Genomic DNA, 21,352 nt, shown 5'->3' on the forward strand with positions numbered 1-21,352 from the left:
ACTAGATGACATGCCTACTGACCACCCGAAAGAGACCTCACAGTCAGCCAAGTTCAAGACAGGTTCCAAACTCCAGTAAAAATGTGGGAGTAATTAGTCCTCAGTGACAACTCCTAAGGCTCTGAGTCCTGCCGAGAACCCCAGAAGTGAGTTTGGATAAGAGTCTTTTCCAGTCCAGCCTTCAGAGCAGACCCCAACCCCAACCCTGCCTTGGTTGCAGCCTGGAGAGAGGATCCAGCCAAGTTGGCCTGGCATGCCTGAGCCACAGACACTCTGTGATAAATGAGGCTGCTTTAGGCTGACAGGTGAGTGAACCAGGATTCTAACTGGAGAGTTTTATGTCGGGCACAAAGTGCCACACCTGCCACACACCCCTTGTTAAAAACACAGATTTCCATGCAGTGGTGTATTAGGCTCCTGTGGTTGCTGTATCGCATGGCCACAAACGTCGTGGCTCAAAACAACACACATTGATTATCTCAGACTTTTGGATATCTGTCTGGGGTGAATCATTACTATACGTCTCGCCTTTCCCAGCCCCTGGAGGGCACCTGCTGTCCTGGGCTTGGAGCCCCTTCCTCCATCATGGCATCCAATGATGGCTGCCTGTGTCTTCCTCACACCACCGTGCTCTGACACCTGCTCCCTCTTCCACTGCAAGGACCCCTGTGATTACACTGGCCCTGGCCAGCTAAGCAGGGGACTCTCCCCATCTCAAGGCCCCCGACATAATCACATCTGCAAAGTACTTTTAGCCTTGAACCTGACTTTGGTATAAGGGAGCAGGGTGTGGACCCCTGGGTGGCCATTGTGCCGGAGAAGCCCAGAACCTATGTGCCCCAGTGGATCAGGCTCTGACAACACCATGCGCTACCCGCTCCAACTGTGCATTCCACAGATTCCACAATTCACCAACTTCCATAAGGCACAGGTCATGGGGCCACCGTGGTGTGTGGGACAGAGTATGATGTGGAAGAGGCCCTCGTGGTCTGGGTGTGCTTGTTTCCCACACATAGTTTTGTTGGGTCTCCTCGAGACGAATCCTCATCTGAGCAACAGAGAGTTCGCGTCTCACTTGTTTTCATCAACCAGGAAACATGACAGGTGGAGAGCACTTGGGTCTCTGAAGGCCTGGTGGTAATTTAAGGCAATTAAGCGATCAATCAGTGAATTAGTTATGACATCCACACCTTGAGCCAGCTGGCTGAGGTCACACTTTAATCAGCTGACGAAAGCATTAGCTCTTCCACTTGCATCTCAAATGCAAAACTCCTCTTGAGAAACTTCCCCACAAGCCCAGGGAGAATCACTATCATAAGTCACCAATAAATTCGTAAAAGACAAAAAAGAGCCAGTCGTAAGCTGGTACTTAAATAATGTGACCAGAGAGTGGTGGCCGAATCGTGGGCATATTGTGGGAAATGAAATTCAGGATTCTTTCCGTGCCCACGTCATCAGGTGACCACAGGGACGCTCTGCAAGAGCTCTTCACATGACTAGCTCATGGCAACCTGCTGGGTGTTTTGGTCCTAGTTGTCACACAAGCTGGGGTTCTGAGACATTCTGTAAGCCATGCAATAGCAGAGTTGGGAGGTCAGTAACTGGCCATCTCCAGCCTGGTGTGTCTGCTCTGACTCACACCCTGGGCTCCAGGTCAGGGGCCTTTCTGTAAAGCCCTGGTGGTCTCCAGGCCCTCTCAACCGTGGTGAGCACCAGAGGACACTGACTCACCTGCCAGCTCTCCAGGGCCTGGCTTCCCCACTCACCAGACTGGAAACAGAAAGGTCTGGGTTTGGTGAATTGGATGACTTGACTTCATTTAGATCCCTGGCAGGACACAGACAGGGTCAGGGTGACCAGAGCTGCACTGCTGTTGCTGGAGATGGACACAGTCCTTCCAGAGTGCCCAGGCCACCGGGCCTTGAATCAGAGCGATCAAACAAACCAGGGGAGTGGTCCTCGGAGGACTCGGAGCCAAGTGCAGGAGAGGGGCAGGTGCCTGGCGCAGGGCAACACGGCCACCAGCTGGCAGGGCCGAGGTGAATCAGAGGGTCCACCCACCCAGACAGCAGGAAACCCGCCCCATGCTGCCCCGTGGCTGCCGGAGGCCATGTCCGCCCAGCTCTTGTGTTTCCCGTGCACTTTCGCAGCTCTCCAGAGAGCCCCGGTCACAGGCATCCCTTCTTGTGGCCTTTGGCACCCAACTGAACACCCAGTGGAAACAAGCACCCGGGGCGGTGGTCCAGGGCAGGGCTGCCGCTCACTCCTCAGGGACCCCAGCTGTCCCCTGCTCACTCCTGAGGGCCCCAGCTGAGGGCTCTAGTCAGGGCAAGGAGTGTCCATGTCCTAGGCAGGAAGAACAGGAACACCAGCCACCTGGCTTTGGCATTAGGGACAACCTGGCTTTGGCATTGGGGACAAGAAGCTCTTCGTGGTGCCACACCTTGTCAGGGCTGTCACTTGGCCACTGCCGACTCCTGGAGTCCTGAGGTAGCAAGCACCTGAGCCGTTCAGCCCCCAGGCTGCAGGAAGCAAGGGAGAAAGAAACGCCGGTGGCTGGGGACGGCCAGGTCAGGGGTTCCTTCTTTCATTTAACAGTTTTTAATGTTTTAAAAATAAAAATGTCCACTGTGAGTTTCCCATGGCTGCTGTGGCTCACCGCCTCTGTGGCTTAGAGCCGTAGAAACTGCTGCAGCAGGCGCTCCGAGGTCAGAGTCATCACACGGGTCTTCACGGGCTGAAATCGAGGTGCCGCACGGCCAGTTTGGGCAGGAAGCTCCTGAGGTGGGGGACCTGTCCTCTGCCGTTTCCAGCTTCTAGACAAGCTGCCAGTGTCCCCAGGCTCACGCTGTGCCACTCAGAGCTCTGCTCACGCCTTCCTGTTTCCTCCTCTGGTCCTCACGCTCTGCTCCCTCTCACGAGGGCCCTGGGGTGACCTTGGTCCAGCTGGACAATCCAGGATGACGTCCTTGTCTCAAGATCATTAATCACAACCACAAGGTCCCTTTGGCCATGTGAGGTCACACAGGTCCACGGTTTGGCACTGGGATGTGGACATGCCTGATGAGCTGCCCTCCCACCACTGAATGCCCGCCTTTCTTCCTGAAGCCTCAGGATTGACACCCGTCTCCCGACTCTGCCTAGAGGAGCTGGCTCTGGCTCTCACACTGCCCCTGGGTGGGTGTGGCCAAGACTAGCGAGGGTCTTTGCGGAGCACCTGAGGACGTGCTGGGGATGCCCACACCCAGCCCACCATCCCTCCTGGTTCAAAACTACCCCCGATCCCACACCAGGGTGCCCACCTGCTGGTCTCGCTCCAGCAGCTCCTGCAGGAGTCCCCACTGCCGCCTCCGGAAGCGATCAGACCTGCCCAGCCGCCGGGCTGCGTCCTCCTGGACCTCCTGCCGCAGGGCCTCACACTCCGCCCTGGGGAGGCCACGGGCGCCCAGCGTCTGCAGGAACAGGGCGTCCACACAGCCCTGGAAAGTGCCCATGGTGCCACGGTACAGCTCCTGAAGAGAGAACCACACCAGGAGGGGGTCACGTCCTGCCCTGCCCCGGCCCAGCCCGCCTCTGTGGGCCTCTGCCTCCCATGCCCGCGAGACCCAGAGTTGGGAAGACTCCAATCGCATGTGCACGTATGTGCACACAAACACACACGAACACACGCATGCACTCTCACACAGGCATGCACGTAGGTCTCCACCTGCAGTTAACACTAGTGCGCACACACACATGTGAACACACCAACGCACATACACACACGCGTGGGCACACACGCAGGCACAAGCCCAGTCTTCCCGCCCTCTGCCCACCCCCACAAGCCTCAGCCTGCCTCCTGACCCCCAGAGCCCTTAGTCTCTGCATTTCCTCTACCCCCCACCCAGGCCTCCCAAGTCCCCTCCTAGATTCACAGGCCTGTCCCTCCCCCTTCCTCTCCCCCTCCCCCTCCAGGCACAGAAAGTCAGAACCTCAGATCTTCATGAGCCTCCAGGCTCAATTAACTTGAAAGACCCTCGTTTCCTCACGGTGGAAATTACCCAGCGGGGCTTCCAGGCAGTTCTGAATCCAGCCCCAGGGGTCCTCTGCTGCCTCGTCCTACCTCCCTGACCCCAGTCACTTTCTGAAAATGCATTCCTTTAAGTTATGAAAAATCCTCACACTGCAGATAATAGTATGTTTAGCCCCTGTGAATTCACACTCCGATTTTTTTTTTTTTTTTAACACATTTAAGACACCAAACCACACAGGTTCTGCTGGAAGGCACTAGGTCTCCCGACAACATCTTTCCTCACCCTCCCGGCACAAAGATGGCCACTTCTACAATGTTGGCCTCCCTCTCCACTTCCATATCATATCAAACCACATGGGTGTGATGCTCATCAACACGCATGCTGCGTGTCAGCTCACACATAAGGGGCCTCTCACCACCGGCTTTGCTATGCACGCCCTTCACCCCGCCTGCAGGCCCCGCACAACTGGAGCAGGCCCCTCACACATTCTGCAGCTCCCCTGCACACAGTACTCTCTTTACGGAGCCTTCCTTAGGCCACGGAGACCAACATGGACGTTTCTGACTCTGGGCTCCCACAGCTTTCTGATTACCAGCATCTGAACCACCATCTCACTACCACCCTCCCTGGACCACAGCTCCTGGTCAGCAGAGGCTGGTCCTCCTCAGGTCTGCAGCTGTGTCTCGCATCCTCCCCAACCCAGCAGCTGGCTGCAGTCCCCAAATGCTTCATGCACCAACAGGACTTATGTCCACTCCCTTCCCTATCCAGGAATCCCTCATCTGTTCCCAAGCTCATTTCCAAGTTCCCTTCACTGGCAAGACCCCTGGCCACAGGTTGGACAGGGTGCAAGTGGTTGAGCTACACACCTCACTTGTGGTGAACCCCGGGCAGAGGGCGCAGGCAAGCTCCTTGGTAGACATCACCTGGCACATGCTGTCACAGTTCACTGCTGGGAATGGGGTCCATGCCATGAGATTCCACAGGGAGTGGACTCAGAAGCTCATACCAGAGTCCCCCTGGATTTTACCGACATACCCTTCCCTTTTTCTGGTTTTGCTTTGAATCCTTTCACTGTTAACAAATCTCAGCCATGGGTGTACCACGCGCTGAGCTGTGTGAGCTGTCCTGGGGAATCACCCACCTGGTGGTCTTGGGCACTTCTCTTTGCTGCCACCCTCCAGCACTTAACACCCCTCCTAACCCCTGGTTGATCATCCTTCTCATGGACTAGACCTTCTGAAGTACCATACTCCCTCTTTAAGTTTTCCTTTCCACAGTCTCAATTACCTGTGGTCAACCATGGGTCAAAATTATCAAATGAAAAATTCCAGAGGTGAACAATGTGTAGTTTTTAAATTACACTTTGGTCTGAGTATTATAATGAAATATCATGCTGTCCAACTCCATTCTGCCTGGGATGCAAATCATGTCTTTGTCCAGTGTATCCATGCTGTATATGCTACCCTCCCACCAGTCAGTCAGTCCATCAGTGTCTTTCTTATCAAATGCACTGTTGCAGAATCACAGTGCTTGTGTTCAGGTAGTCTTTATGTAGTATTTAGCACTATGTCACAATGCCTGTGTCACTCAGCTCCTCACATAGACACTGTGTCATCTCACATCATTGTGAGGAGAAGGATGATGATAGTGCAATAAGAGTACAATCATAAAACGTTTATTCCTGTATGTTTTTATAATCGTACTTTTTTGTTAGTTATTGTTGTTAATCTCTTACTGAGCCTAATTTATTCCACTTCATTATTAGTTATTGTTATTAATCTCTTACTATGCCTAAATTATAAATTAAGTTTCATCAGAGGTGTGTATGTATAGAAGAAAACATAGTATATATAGGATTCTTCATCATCTGAGGTTTTGGGCATCCCAGTGGGTTCTTGAAATGTAGACTTGAAGATGAGCAGGGACCATTGTGCAAAGTTTTCTCTTGCTACCTCTTCATGTGCAGGTCCAGCAGAGTAACTGGCAAATGGCCAGCGATAATTATAGTCATCAGTATTGATGAACTTTTACCACTGCCAAAGAATGTCGTCAACCCTGTTCATCTAGAATCTCACTCAATCCTTACACCAGTCTAATGCAGGGGCTCTGTTATAGTTCCACCATTTCACAGATGGGGAAGCAGAGGCAAAGAATGGACAGTGTGCAGATGGTGGGCCCTGGCCACTGAACTCTGGAACTCATACTCCTAGCTAATATGCTACATGGATAACTGCTTCTCCCCGGGGCCTGCCCAGCAGAGCTGGCTGAGCTGCCTGGCAGGCCTTCGGACAGCCTGAGCTGCAGGGGAAAGAGGCTGGAGTGGTGGCCCATCATGTGGACCTGGCCCTTCATGCTTAGGCTTGGGACCTGGAGAAACGGCACTGGAGAGACCAGGGTGACGTGGAAGGAACCAGTCCACATGGACCTCCCCAGGCTGCAACCTGCAACTGGTCATTCGGCTGCCCAGCTCAGCAGTTTGGACCTGGGATGCCCCCAAAGAGCCAGGTGTTAAAGCTGGGTCCTTGGCTTGGTGCTCTTGGAAGGCGGTGGCATCTTTAAGATGTGGGCCTCAGGGCATGTGTTAAGTCACTGGAGACGTCCCCGTGAAGGGGACCGTGGGACACTGTTCTCCCTACTTCCTTGCTTCCCAGCTTCCCGTGAGGTGCTGCTTCATCGAAGGCCAAGAATAATGGGGCCCACTGACCACAGACGAGACCTCTGGACTGGGAGCCAAGACATGCGTCTCCTTTTTTTAAAAGCTGTTTGTTTTCAGGTGTTTGTTACAAAATGAAAACCTGACTGGCACGTCCAGGACATTTCAAGCCTTGATTTCAAATGAAGGTGACACTGGGTCATTAGAAGCCGGACCATACGGCAGAAGCCAGAGAAACTCTCCTTTGGAGAAAGAGAACACCATTGTATACTGGCACATTCCTACAAGTAAATGTGCAAACCTGGAATATCTACACAAAATACCCAGAAGACAAGACAACACGAGGAGGCGGGACGCTCTAACCTTAAAGCCACACAAACAGTAGACAGGCAGAGCAAGCCCACAGGTAGTGCAAAGTATAAATACAAGACCCAGACTTCAAGTACCAATGCTTCCTGTACTCATTGTGCTAAAGTCTGCTTTTGAACCTTTAAGGAAAGACCCAGAAATTATAAAAAGTAATAGTGTTAAGTTAAAAAAGAGCCAACTGGAAACTCTAGAATTGAAAAACACTGTCCAGTGTTAAGAACTCAGCATATGGGTTTAAATGTAGTTTAGATGTAGCTGAAGAGAGAATTATGCACTGGGAGAAAAAAACTACCAAAAACAAAGCAAAGAGATCCTAAAGGATGGAAAATATGGTGTAGATGGTGGTACAGAAGGAACAAGAACGTCTAAAAGTTTAATGGAGTCCCAAAGAGAAGGGAGAGTTGGAACAGTTAAATTCACCAGAGAAAATGAAGAAGTTCTAAATTCACATGCAATTGCCATTACCGGCATCAATCCAATGTGCCACATTAACAGGACGGAGAAGACACCGGATGCTGACCAGTTCCTGACTCCTGCCTCCCCCCGACCATGCCACCCCCTGGGGTACTCGCCCTGGCCCTCACACAGCTTTCCCATAGCTCTGGCAGCCCCTCAGGCAGGGCTCCATCAGTGAGCAGATGGCAGGGCTGGACCAGCTGCCCAGGAGCACCCAGCAGGGATGTGACCTCCTGGTCACCCTGAGCCTGCCTGGGTCCCTGCCCAAGGATGTGCAGCTCTTGCCATACAAAACCTGAGGTTTCTCTGCCAGTAGCTGAGGCCACCCACCTGGCAGAGGGCAGCCATGGCCTCTGTGGTTCTGACCTCCTCTTCCTCCTCCAGGTCACTTCGCATCAGCCTCTGCCGCTCCAGGACCTCGTGAAAGGCCTGTGATTAAAACAGGAACTGGGTCTGGTGGAAAATGCAGCCCTAATTTCTTCTAGAAAAACTCTCAACTTATCCTGGTGGTTCCAGATGGGAGGGATGTTCACCTCGAATTGTGCACAGGGAATCTGAGGCCCAGAATGGTCACGCAGCTTCTGTGGCTTACAAACTGTGGCTGAGGCCGGGACCAGCACATTTGACTTCCAGGGAACCACAGAGTTGGCTTTCGCTATTCCCCACGTGCAGAGGTCCACTGGTCACCCTTGTCACTCTTTGTCCTGGCCTCCTGTCCCGGGCCATCTTTCTCTGACTCATGCTGCTAGGGACTACCCCAGGGATCCCGCAGGGGGTGATACTGACCGTGAGCGGTCAGTGTGGTCAGCTATCAGGCAGGACAGCTTGGGGAAATGGGAAGGCCAGCAGGGCTTCGGAGGCCTCTGATGTGACAGAGGCTCTGGTGGGGCAAGGACAGAGGGTGGACCCCTCTCGAGATGGCCCTGGGAGGGGACACTGCAGTGGGGGCCTCTGCTCTCTGGGGCATCCCCTCCTGAGGCCTCTCACTGAGGTGCTGCTGGCCCCCAGTGACTTCTGTGCCTGGGTTCTGGGCTGAGGCTGGACCAGACACTGTCCCGCCAGCCCCTGAGCAGATCTGAGCCAAGCTGGGCCAGTGCTAATGTGGGGCAGAGGGACCCGGAGACGGCCGGGCCGGGGCTGCCCCTCACCTGCCTCAGCCCTAACAACACTGTGACACGAGGCCAGGGGCGGGTAGGCAGGTGTCCACGCTCCCTGCTACCTGGCAGCAGAGTCAGCACCCACACCTGGGGAGGTTGACCCAGCACCCACACCTTGTCCCTGGGCCAATCCTGGGTGAGGGCCTGACACACACATGGGCACAGGCTTGTCCCCTCTGACCCGTACAACACTCCACTGGTGCCACCACACAGGGCCACCACCCCAGGAGCCTTGAGATGTACCCACAGCCGCGCTTCCTGCAGATTCCCCCTCCCTGTCCTTAGCAGCCAGCCAGGAGCCTGCGACTTCCGTGGCTCCGTGACAGGGGAGCAGGCAGGGCACAGGGTCCAGGCTATGGCCACTCGGCTGACAAACAGGAGGCAGTCGCCACCACGCCTCACGAGTCCTGTGCCTCCCAGGCCCCGAGGAAGAACAGAGCCCATACCTGCCTCACCCCCCACACCCGAGGGCCAGGTGGGGACAGGGCAGGTCACCTTGAGAAACTCCTCGGGGTCCGAGTTCAGGCGGGAGTTGGCCAGGAAGCCCCTCCGTTCCTCTTCCTGGGCCAGCATGAGCGTTGCTGTCCCCTCTGCCTGGTGAGCCAGGGACGCCTTGACCAGGTCTTTGCCTCTCTGGACAAACACTGGAATTGAAAGGAGCCACAGGACAGGAAGTGACTCTCTAGCCAGGACTTGGAGTGGGCCACTCTGCCAAGGGGGCAAGGAAGCTGGGGCTGCTGGCGGAGATGGTCCCCGGGTGTCTGCAGGGGACAGACTTGGGTTTCTACAAATGGGTCCTATTACTGTGCTACCTCAAGGACAGCCGGGATGCCTTCTAAGCTCCACCCCTGCCCTGCCCCCCCCCCAGGGCAGCCCTGGGGCAGGTGCGGGTGTGGGGACATGCAGCTCGGCACAGCAGCCCCCTCTCCATGCTGGCCTCCCCCCACCCCTGTGGCTGGCGAGCCAGGCCTGCAGGGTGGTGGTCTCAGCAGGCGCGTAGCTGGCTTCTGGGCACTTCTACATCCATTTCTGGTCGAGGCCCTCCCCTCCCCTTTGCCTCCTGAACTAGATGGGAAGGTGACCCTGACCTCAGGAGGAGCCTTGTTAACTGCTCTCCAGAGAGGGAAGCCAAGCCCCGGGCAGGACGGGAAGGCAGCCTGCACTTGGTATGATGGGCCACACGGCCACAGCTCTACGCCAGTGTCACCCTGGCCCCCGGGGCCTGGCCACCCTCTCACCCCTGCTGAAGCTCTCTGCCTCCTCCCAGAAGGCCTTGTGCTGCTGGGTCAGCAGCTCCTCCTTCTGCCGCCCGGACAGCTTGCCCTGGACGCTCAGCAGCTCCAGGCCGCGGGAGATGGCGGCCAGCCGGCACTTGGTCTCCTCCTGGATCTGCATCCTCAGGAACTCGATCACTTTTGCCATGTGCGCCCGCCCCATGGCTCTCTCCAGGGCGTCCTGCAGGGGAAACCCGTGCAACAGTCAAGGCCTCAGTGCTCCACCATGAGTCTCCGTCCAGCTTTGGAGGAGGCTAGGGCTCCGATCCTACCACCAGAGCACCGGCCTTGAACCCTCTCGGAGCCTCCTGCGCCCGATGCCCAGGTAGGGGTGGAAACGCCTCTGCAGGGGGCACGGAGGCACCCGCGGGTGACTATGCACTTAGCACCTGGCGAGCGCTCTCTAGAGGGCTGCCCTCAGGGGCAGGAGACCAACCTACACACACAGGGGAGGAAAACCCATGTTCCTTCTGGTCACCCTGCCCCCAGGGCACGTGGCCCCGCAGCCTCCACAGCCCTGGAAAAAAACAAGAATTCAAGCTACAGACATCTCGGGTTTGGAGCCTCGAAGAGCTGAGTCCTGGGGTTTCGGGGATTCTAAATGGCAAGGCTGGCTTTAAGAGTGGCCCCGCTCCCTGAGTTCACAGCAGGCTCCCGCCTGGCCTCCCACAGTATCCATTAGCAGGACGGGACTCCTGAAGAGGACGGAGGGAAAGGCTGACTAGAGGCGAACGTGGGTCCTGACGTCTGCGGGAACAGAGCTGGTCAGGTGCAGGGGCACAGAACGCACGGGGGACCACGGCGCCACTCAGCCCAGATCTGCCTTTCCCTCCCTCCTGCCCACTGTCACACCCAGCTCAGGCTGGGACACCACTGGCCTGGCACTGCAGGCCACTTCTGGTCTCTTCTCCCCCCCCTCCCACCTCTGCCTCTGCTCTGCCCGGACATCACCAACAGGGGGTCTTCCAGAGATTCCAACATGGCTGTCACCCCTGAGCCCCAAACCCCCCAATCTCCTAGACACGGCACACAGGCCTCTGGGGACTTGTTCTGCACTCTTCCCTGCTCCTGGCTATGGGTGCCCGCCCTCAGCTTCCTCAGGGCTTTGCTCATGCAAGTGATGTCGTGGGACACTCTCCCTGCCTCCTCCTGCTCCCTGCCTGACCGGTCCTCTCCTCACTTTCCCTGCACCGCCCACTCAGGTCTTTGAGCTAGAAGGGCAGTACCTGGCTGGACTGAGACCTTGAAGGTAGGGTCACACCTAAGTCACGGTGTCCCCACTGCGTGGTCCTGCTGGTTTCTGATCTAACCAGGTGTGGAAGGGGTAAGGAGAGAGACCCCCCAGCTATCCAGCTATGCAGGGAACCCGCGGTTCATTCCCAGGCCCACACTGCTGTGAACGCTCAGCGGCCAGGACCCCTAGGGGGCGCGCGAGGACAAGCGGCTCTCCAGAGGAAGCAGGGCTGCTGGTGCTGAGGCTGGCCTCTGGCAGTGGGAGGATGTGGAGAGACCCGCACTCGCCAGAGCAGGTCAATGCCACCTCTGGGTTTAGACTCAAGGAGAGAAGAGAATGGAGACCAGTGTGCAGGAGCACGGGGGCCACCTTGTTCTCAACAGTAGCTGTAGTGGAGCCGTCAAAGTCCACGCCGCTGGAGCTTGTCTCGTCCCTCAGAGCTGCTGACCTGGGCACGGCTTCCTAACCTGACCACTAAGAGCATTAAATAAAACATGCCAGGCATTTGGAATAAGAGCCAGAGAAGTTCATCCTCCACGAACAACCACCATTTCTATAATTATCCACGGCCATCTCCCCCTTGTCTGTCTCAAGAGACTGAACCTGATAACCTCTGGGTCCACTTTAAGGGCTCTTCCAGTTTTGAGTGATGCTATGTGACACATTCCAGGTCCAAATGCCTGGGCAGAGCCACTCAGGCACCAGCCTGAGAACTTGGATTCTCCCAGAATTCATCAAGAACGAGTTCTGAGAGCCCGGCTACATATTTCCTCTTGGTACCAGGATGCAGGGGACGGAGTTGACGTGTCCCTCTTCTGCACAGTCATAGCCTGTAACCCTTTACATTCATCGTTATGATGATCTGCTCATATCAGCTTCACCTGCTGATGAGTGGCAAACTGGGAAGCTTGGGACTCCACCATGTCATTGGGGCAGGATCCTAGGTTCGTCACATAGCTACTTAGTTGGCTCTGTTCCTGCTCGCTGTGAATATCTGCTCTCTCTTTATTGGTGCCAAGGAAACAAGGAGACAGTGGTGGGTGGCTCAGTGGTAGAGCCCCTGCCTAGCACACAGGAGGCCCTGGGCCAATCATAGCACCCGCCCGCTCGGCCCAAAGACCTTACATGTACATGGTGAGAAAAACACAGAAGGTTCCTGAACCACAGAGCACACCTGGGAGCCTGATTAATGTGCAAATTTGAGAGTGTCCATAGCCCTAAGTGCTGGTTCTTAAACCTGGCTACATGTTGAAATTACCTGGAAATATTGCAATAGTCCTGATGCTTGGTCCCAGGTGGTCTCCACCTTGAGGTCAGGCTTAATCAGGCTGCGGTGCAACCTGGCACCAGGTTTTAAAACCCCCAGATGGTGATGCAGAGCAGCAGGGATGATGCCCACTGGTATGGATACAGTGTCAGCTTTCCCTGCTGACTGCCTATGTGTCACTGGGGGACTTTAAAAGATGCCTAGGCCTGGGCCTCACCCCCAGGGATTCAGGTCTGGAGTGGAGGCACTAGCATCTTGGGGTTTAAAACTCCACAGTGACTCTGATGTGTAGCTGAGATGCAAACCACTGGCTTAGAGGAATCTACGGGTCCACCTTTGAATCCAGGCTCAGCCACCTGGACCTGTATGATTTTAAACACAAAACTTAACCTCTCTGAGCTTCTATTACTCTGCTAATGGAGGATGAATGGATGGGTGAGTGGGTGGGTAGGTAAATGGATGGATAGATGAGGGAATGAATGGATGGGTGAACGGGTGGGTGAATATATGGGTGGATAGATGGGTGTATGTGTGGATGGGTGAGTAGATGAATGGGTGGGTGGATGGGTGAGGAGATGGATGAGTGAGTGGGTGAGTAGATGGATGGGTAGGGGATGGCTAAGTAGATGGATGGATAGGTGGATAAAGGTGCGGGTCGACGGATGGGGGGGTGGATGGATTCCTTGGGGATGCTACATCCCCACTTATAATATGGAGGTGTTCAACATAATGCTCCCTAAGGTGTTTGGGCCACAGGATTCCCCACCTCCAGCTTGAATGTCCTAGTGCCCGGCCCCACATTACCAGAGCCTGCAGGTCCTGAGACGTGCACAAGAGCCCTTCGGCTGCAATCATTGTCTCTGTCAGCGTTGTCATGAGCTGCCGCACTTTGGAGCTGGAACATTTAAATTGGTCCACAAGAAAGTGCTGGATGTTTTCCATCTGTTTCCAGAAAGCTTCCATCTGTGAAATGAGCATGAGAAGAAGTGACGGGGGGGAGAACTTATTTAAGCGGGCTCCACAGCTCGGGTTTGGGAACTGCAATTCATTCCTCCTCGCAGGCGGAGACTGGGCCACTCCGCAACGCCAGCGAGTCTCTCCTGGAATGATCGCACTCTACCGAGGGTCCTCCCCGGCCTGTGGCAGGTGCCAGTCAGTTCCGAGGTGGCTTTTCAGAGCACACCAGTGAGCTGCCTATCAGGAAGGAAAGCTATGAGCTCACCCCACTTAAGGGCTCTTCCACTGTTTGTGACTACGAGCTGGGGACACAGGAAACGCAACAATGTGCTCCTGGGAGCTTCCCGGTCTTTAAAAGGAATTAAACACCGTTGGAGATAAAAACATGAATGGCCATTTAAATATTAGTTATTATCCTTAAAGTACGAAAGAACAATTTGCAGAGATGATGCTGATCGTGACATTTTGCTTGTGAATTCTCTCTGCCTTCCATCTTATCAGGAGCAGGGTGTAAACCAACACATGGCTGAGAAACTAGGGGGCTTTCATCTGCAACCTGGGAGCCTCTCTAAGCTTTGAGAATGATGATCCCAGCTGTGCTGCGTGGCACTCGGGCTTGGGCCAGACTGCCCGCCTCACAGGCTTGTTTCTGGATAACACGCACTAGGAGGAAGGGGCTCTGGTCCTGGAGATCGGGAGAGTCAGAGCCAGGATTTGGTTCAGGTCCTTTAAGCCCACTGCCTGGATCTTCTCCATCTCGGCTGGGCCTCTCAGATGCCTACGTGTCACTTCCTGCTGGAGGGGCCAAACCCTGGGGACCCTGAGCTCTGAGTCAGCCTGGCCCTGCCAGGAGAGAGCCGGCACCTGGTGAAGCAGCCTGCCACCGTAGGGGCCTGGCCGCAGCTAGGAAACCTGTCGTCTGCCACTGGTCACCTCCTATGCACCCCCAGCAGGGACCTCAACCTCCCCAACACTCTCCCATTCTCGCTGCTCTCACCCCTCACCTCTCTGATGACACACTGCCCAGCTCGTGTGGGCGAACACAGACCCTCCGCCACACCCCTGCACGCCCAGGCACGGCCCACGCCCTCCGCTCGGCCTCTTCCCTCCACCCCCTTGTGGCCAAGCTGTCCACTGGCTTCTCCCCAAACTCTCGTGGTTCTCTGCACATCTGTGATGAGACTTGCTGCAGTTCTTCCCAGGCCCACACACCCCTCCCCTGCCTCTCCTGGTCCTTCTCTTTCCACCTTAAGTACTGGCAGCACCCAGTGTTGGTGCCGCCACCAAGAATCTTATGAAAACTATGAACTCTCTCCAGGTGTTCTACTCAGTGCTGGGGAGTCACCAACTCAGGAATCCAGGCTGAGTACCTGGCTGAGCGCCTCTCCACAGCTCCAGGGACGTTCATCTTCTTACATGGGCCTTCAGAGCCCCTCTATGCTGGCCTCTCCCACAGGAGACCTCCCAGCGGGGCTTACCGTCTCCCTCCCAGCTGGCTGCTCTGGGACCCTTACTTCTGCAGAGCTGAGCTGGACACCCGCTTCCTGCTTCCTCCCACCTGCCACTCGGCAATGCATCACCTAGCAGCTCTCGGGCCTTTGCTTACTTCTGTCCTGACTACACTGGCCCCATGGAGGTCCTGCTGGGTTTGCCCAACAGCTCTTCATGATCCTCTGCACAGACCCGGTGGTCCTTTAAACACAGGAGGAGGACGAAGCTACCCCTGCTTCCCACTCCGTGACTCCCACCTCCCTAGTGTGTGAAAAACCCCCAGCCAGACCTCTGTGGCTTGTTCCTGCTCTCCTGGCTCTCAGCTCCTTCTGGCTCCCCCTCTGCATGCCCGCTGGCCAGCATCCACACTGTCCCCAGCTGGCCTCTCAGTCCCTTCCTCTAGGGATACACCCCAAGCCCTGGAGTGAAAGGACTCCCGGCCCTGTGGTGTCTTGGTCTTTCCTGTGCACCTGTCACAGCTCTGGGAAACGCAAAGTTCTCCTCTGCTCACCGTGGGTCTCCCGACACCTCTTGTGCAGAGCCACATGGAAGTGAGTTTTGAGTCCTCAGTGCCCAGCAAAGTGACTGGCCAAAATCAAGAGCCAGGAAAATGTCGTTTGATATATGATTTGTGGTAGGGGGAGGTGAAACCCACACATACACACACATACACACACACACAAAAAAAGAGAGAAAGAAAAAAAGAGTGATTTCAGGCAGCCATCCCCTCTGGAATTAGAGACATGCTTCCCGAGGCCGGCCTGGGGGTTGAGAAGTCGGCAGCTGGCCTCTGCTCTACCCCTGGGCAGTTGTGACATTGAGGGCCAGAGCAATCCTTGCCTTGAATGGTAAAAAGGTCAGTCTAAAATCTAAATTAAAATCCCTCTCTGTAAATCTGTGCTCCCTAATCACCCCTTCTCTGTGTCTGAACCTGAGAACTGAATCGCTGCCTCCAGGGCAGAGCACCCCAGAATGCAAGGATTAGACCTGCTCCCAGCACCCTCTCTAACCAGCCGGTGTCACCGTCCCAGAGACGAGGGTTTTCATAAGGGCGAGGGTCACCGCACGCACGTCATCTAGGAGCTGCTCGCTGTGCTCCCGCTCCTTCTTCTCCACGTCTGCCAGGGTGACGTACCCAGAGTCGCTGGTGCCCGGCGTTTCTGTGCTCGACAGTTTGACCTGAAGTGCCTTTTCCAATTCCTCCAGATCCTGAAGGAATAGGAAGGAAGCAAATAAAGACAAAATCGACCGTATCTTAAATTCTAGAAACATAGGTGCTTTATTCTTCACCACGTTATTCTTACTGGCAATGAAATGTTCAGGGCACTGCCCTACTTCAGTTCTGATGATAAAAATCTATTTTCCTCATTAAACACAGAACATCAAGAATCAAGGACTCTTTTCTTCTATATTCTGCCCTCAAAAATAACCGGCCATCCTTTAAAAGCAATGAAATCCTATTTTTTCAGTCATTACAAAGTCCTAGAAAAGATCACGGCGTCAGAGGCAGGAGGGAATGTTTCTCTCCCACTCCTCTGGTTTCCGTGGGGAAGGGTTACAGCGACCCCTCTGGGCAACACTGCTGCGTCTTCCTTGGGGCTCGAGCGGGAAGTGAGCGCCTGGCTTAGCTAGACCAGGCTGTCTCTGTGGGACGGACCGTCCGGGGAGGACACTGCTCTGCTGTGGTCTCAGCACGGAGCGAGCCCGCAGCAAAGGCCCTGCCTGCATGTGGGGAAGCCGGAGCGGTCAGCTTTGCTGGTGACGAGGTAGGTGACGGGGCTGATTCTGGGGTTCAGTGGCAAGAAGCCACCTGAGGTTGCGGCGTCTCTTAAGTCCCATCCGCCACCTTGGCCTCCATCAGTAGCAAAGCCACGTCTCTGTAAATGTCTGGCTCTGTCTGAATGGGTCCGGAACTTGGGAAGAAACGCGGGAGTCCCCTGTATCATGGTTCCTTCAAACCCCACCGTGGAGCGAGGGAGGGGTCTCTTTTCTGCAGAGCTGTGTTAACTGCCATGTGACCAACACTGGGGGGGCCCAGCTTCACCAGGAAAACTCACACTGAGCCAGAACACTATGGTTGGGCCCGCTGAGGCCACATGGGACTTCTAATCCTCACAGCGTCTCCACAGAGGGAAGTGACAGCTTTCCTCCTGATGAGGAAGGACCATGATAAATGGAAGTCAGACATTCTGTCCTAAGACTCCTGGGCAGGAAGTGGCAGTGCTAGGCTCGTCCCCCCTTCCACATTCATATGTCATGCTGCTTCTCTCCAAAGGGCGACTGACATTTCTAAGTACTTCTTGTCCTCCTCGAGAGGTTTCAACTCTGCTGTGAGCATTAAACTGAATCACACCTTCAGGCACCTGGCCAGACTGCCTCAGTAAACAGTAGCCACTGCGATAACTAAGATGCTTCCCAGGGTTACGGCTGAGTGAGCAGGAGAGGGTGATCTGAGATCTGCGACTCCAGATCTCTCCTTCCTTCCATGACAGCGTGTCTTACTTTATTCCTACGTACATGATTACAGATATTGCCATTATCATTGTTTTTACCACTGGAAAGCCACTTAAGCACACCGAGCCTCAGTTTCCTCAGCTATAAAACAAAGATAATAACAGTCACTCGTGGGACTGTCATGAAAGGTGCATAATGTAGGTCCAGCCCTGCCTGCTGATGGTGCTCGTGGTGGTACTGAGGGTGAGGATGGCGGTGAAGGTGCCGGCAGTGAGGAAGATGAGCCACTCCTCTCCCCAGGACCAAGGGAGGAAGTCTTCCCGTAGAATCCAGAAGAGTGGTGAGGAGACAGTCTCTCCAAGCCCCCAGTATCATGGTGGGACCAGGGATGACGATGACGGTGACAATGACAACAACGATATGACGATGAAGATACAGGGAGCAGTGATGAGGATGAGGAAGATGGTGGTGGGTAGCCAGGCCGACTGTGACAATGACACAGTACAGTGGCAGTGGTAGTAATGAGAAGGACGACAATGAAGAGGAGGGTAGTGGGGTGGTCGTGGGGGGGTCGTGGGGGGTGGCGATGAAGATGATGTAACATCTGGTCACTGGGACAGAGAGGACAGTAGTGGAGGTAGCAGGGTGATCTTGGTGACGTTGATGAAGAGATGGTGGTGGTGACAGTACATGACAGTGCTGATGACCACCCAGTGATGATGGTGAAGAGTGGCCACGATATGATGAGGAGGAGGATGGTGATGCTGCTGTTGATACACATGATGGTGGCGGTGGTGACAGCAATGACGTCGTGGTGGGTGGTGGCAGTGATGGTGTTGGTGGTGGTAATAAAAAGAAAACGCTGGCAGTGATGGCCATGGTGATGAAGATGGCGGTGACATGGGGGCGGTAATGACAGGTGATGGCAGTGCTCACATATCACTATTACTAGGATTTTGAAAACCGCTAAAAGGTGGAGCCAGGGTTCCGAGTTCACCCAGCCTGACTCCGAGCCCTGACTCTTTTTGCTGCACATAAAATAAATGTAAGTTTTCTCAGATGGAAAAAAGACCAAGAAGAGCAGAATACAAAGCAGAATAAACAGCTATAACCAATAAACACATGCCTTCTTTTTTTTTGTAGGAAAAGACAGTTTTATACGTGGGATGAAACAATATAAATTCAAAAATTACTTCTTTATATTGAAACTCATGCAAGAAAACAACATTAACAGTGATTGTGCCTGAGTAGTTAATATGACCAACATTCTTCTTCTGTCTGCTCTGAATGTTCTCCTGAATTTTAATAACACGCATTGTTCTTTTTGTGCTTGTACACATACTTTTGGATATTATTATGAAGACGTGGAGACATCTATATTTTAATAGATCATTTTTATACATGAAAGCAAAAAATAATTTATTGTAATATCATATAGTAATTAACTATTTTTTAAGCTCTCTGAAATACAGGTTCAAGACATACCTGTTCTTGTTTTGACAGAATCTTCTGATATAATTCGTCATCAGACTTTTTCTTAGGAAGAAGGTCCAGGAGGCACATTTTAAAAATCTGAATAAACACCTATTGGCAAAAAGGAAGGACAACAGGAGACAGGGTTAGACACAGGCCTCCCTCCCGTCCGTCTCTACTTCCGCTCTCCTCCCTCCCTCCCTCCCCCTCCTCCACGTGCTTTTGGCTGCAGGAAAAGACCTCAGGTGACACCTCATGACGATGGCCATCTTCTTTCTGAATGATGTTCACCTTCACTTATTCCTCGAGTGTTTATCAGGTGTCCACTTTCCGCACGGTCCCCACTCCACAGGTGTCAGGGAAATAGAAATGGCAAAGGGAGGCCGCTTCCTCACGGGGAGAATTAGAAGAGTCTCCCAGAACCAGGGTGGACAAAGTATCCCTCCAGCCTCCTGCTCAAAGGAGGCATGTCCCTTAAACCCCAAAGAGCCCTCCTAGGAGCAGGGACCCCCACAACAGCCCAGAGCTGCTCCGTCCACCCCACGCTTGGCCATCTGCCCCTTGTGAACCTCGGGGTGGTTTCCAGATGGGGTTTTGAACGCATGTACAGGTTGGGGGGTAAACGTGAGCTCATCTGGGACGAATGCCCAGGAGGCAGTGACTGGAGCCCACCCAGCAGCCCAGTCCCCGCACGGCCTTGCAGCATTTGTGGTGTGGCTGTGTTGTGTCCAGTCGTTCTGACAGGCGTGGGGCGACATTCACTGTGGTTTTACTTTCTTTTCCCTGATGGCTTCATGGTGCTGATCTCCAGCTCCTTCTTGGTGAAGTCCTGATCAGATGCTCATTTCCCAGGAGGCCCTCGGGGTTCCTCATGTCCTAGGCAATGGTCCTGGAGTGGGATCGTCGTGGCTTGGAAGCTTTTCCCTCGCGCTGTAATTTGGGTTTTCATCTTAAGGTCTCTTGCAGAGCCACAGTCTTTAGTCTTAATGATGTCAAGCTTTTAGTGTCTGGTGTAAGAACTCTTGGTGGTGTTGGAGACTCTGGAGATTTTCTCTTTTGTTTTTGTCTGAAAGCCTTACACATTTACACTGACATGCAGGATCCACTTGAGTTCAAGTGTGTATAAAATGTGAGGCTGAAGTTGTTGTCCAATTGTTCCAGCACCGTGTATCCCAAAGTTTCTCATTCCTTCATTGAACTGTTTTTGCATCTTTGTCAAAGGTCACATGGATCTGTTCATATTATAAAGCATTTTTTGACCCAGGGTTAGCAACTTTTTTTTCTATAAAAGCCCAACAGCAAATATCTTTTGGTTGTTTTGCTGGGCATAATTGTATAATTATGTCATCTCTTTTGCAACTAGCCAACCCTTGGTAAGTTGTATTTGCAACTAACCAATGCATAGCTTACCACAATCTCCCTAGATTACTTGCAGTGCCCAGTACAGCACAAATGCTGTGCCAACAGTTGTACTGTGTTGTTGAGCAGTAGCAACATGTCTGATATAGGCACAGTTCTTTTTTTCTGATTAATCTCCATTGGTGGCTGGTTGAATGGTGGATGTTGAGCCCCTGGAAGAAGACAGCACCCTATTCCAGCTGCAGCCTCAGTGTGAGGTCGCTAGAGGAGTAGGCAGCTCTGGGCCAGTTTCTGAATGGGTTCGGTTCCAGACACCCTCAGCTGCCAGGCTCACATAGTACACGTCACCACCAGGTTGCCAGGGCAACAGGCAGGTGGGCACGTCTTGACATGTCACACACAGGATCCTAGGGCTGGGAAGCGGGACAAGGTGCCCCCTGTTGCATGGCCACAGGGATCCTCCTGCTGAGGGTCGAGCCTGGATCTCTTCTCACATCCTTCATTCCATTTCCCCGTGTAACGAGCACCAAGATTCGTGTTCTGGCTTTCCACAATCTGAAAGCCACGGGTGTGCAAGGTGACCTTCTCTCCCCAAGATGTTAGCCTCAAATGCATCTTTTTGACCCCAAGTGTAATCAGTAGCACGTACCCTGGTCCTGTCGCTTTTAAGATGGCCATTTAAAAACTTCCCATTTTGAAATAATGATAGACTCAAGAGAAGGTGCAAAAAACAAACAGGCCTAGGAGCTCATGCCCAGGACGGCATTGCAGATCACAGGGGCACACTGTCAAGCAAGAGATTGCCCTGAGCTCAGTATGTCAACACCAAACTAGAGCCGTTTTCACCCCAGCCACGTACATCCATATGTGTGTGCGTGTGCATGCGTGTGTGTGTGTGTGTGTGTGTGTGCGTGTTTGGGGGTGGTTCTATACAGCGTTACCACAGGTAAAGACCCAGGCAGCACTTCCACAGTTGAGACACAGACTGTCCCAGCACCAGAAGAAAACCCCCTGGTCCTGGCGCACCCCTTATTCTAGCACCCCACCTCCCAGAATCTGCCTTCATCTCTGCCATTCTGCTTTCAGAGGTTATAGCTGCAACGTGTCCCCATGTCTTTCCTGTCCGTGTCCAGGCCCATTCTCCCCTAGCGAGGGCCAGCAGGGAGTCCCCAGCATCAGTTGCCCTTGGCCT

The 21,352-nt window shown here is 53.9% G+C and overlaps 1 protein-coding gene across 6 annotated transcripts in view; it reads right to left on the reverse strand.

Annotated features, from left to right (window-relative positions):
- Evc (EvC ciliary complex subunit 1) overlaps positions 1 to 21,352 on the reverse strand; it is a 51,958-nt gene that overhangs the window by 14,163 nt on the left and 16,443 nt on the right. For 4 of the 6 annotated variants that reach the window (XR_013425667.1, XM_021722209.3, XM_078021001.1 and 1 more), the window contains exons 6-12: positions 18,814 to 18,912; positions 15,946 to 16,083; positions 13,231 to 13,389; positions 9,890 to 10,106; positions 9,147 to 9,295; positions 7,825 to 7,923; positions 3,303 to 3,512 (exon numbers count right to left, since the gene is read on the reverse strand). Coding sequence is in view for 4 of the 6 variants with exons in the window: in XM_021722209.3 (XP_021577884.2) it covers positions 3,303 to 3,512; positions 7,825 to 7,923; positions 9,147 to 9,295; positions 9,890 to 10,106; positions 13,231 to 13,389; positions 15,946 to 16,083; positions 18,814 to 18,912 (1,071 nt within the window). In the remaining 2 variants the exon portion in view is untranslated. Of the gene's footprint in view, positions 1 to 1,201; positions 2,947 to 3,302; positions 3,513 to 7,824; positions 7,924 to 9,146; positions 9,296 to 9,889; positions 10,107 to 13,230; positions 13,390 to 15,945; positions 16,084 to 18,813; positions 18,913 to 21,352 lie in introns of those variants that run through there. The other 2 variants (XR_013425668.1, XM_078021003.1) reach the window with 2 other exon arrangements.

The sequence above is a fragment of the Ictidomys tridecemlineatus genome, chromosome 9 (assembly GCF_052094955.1).
Source record: "Ictidomys tridecemlineatus isolate mIctTri1 chromosome 9, mIctTri1.hap1, whole genome shotgun sequence".
In the NCBI taxonomy this organism is placed as follows: Eukaryota; Metazoa; Chordata; class Mammalia; order Rodentia; family Sciuridae; genus Ictidomys; species Ictidomys tridecemlineatus.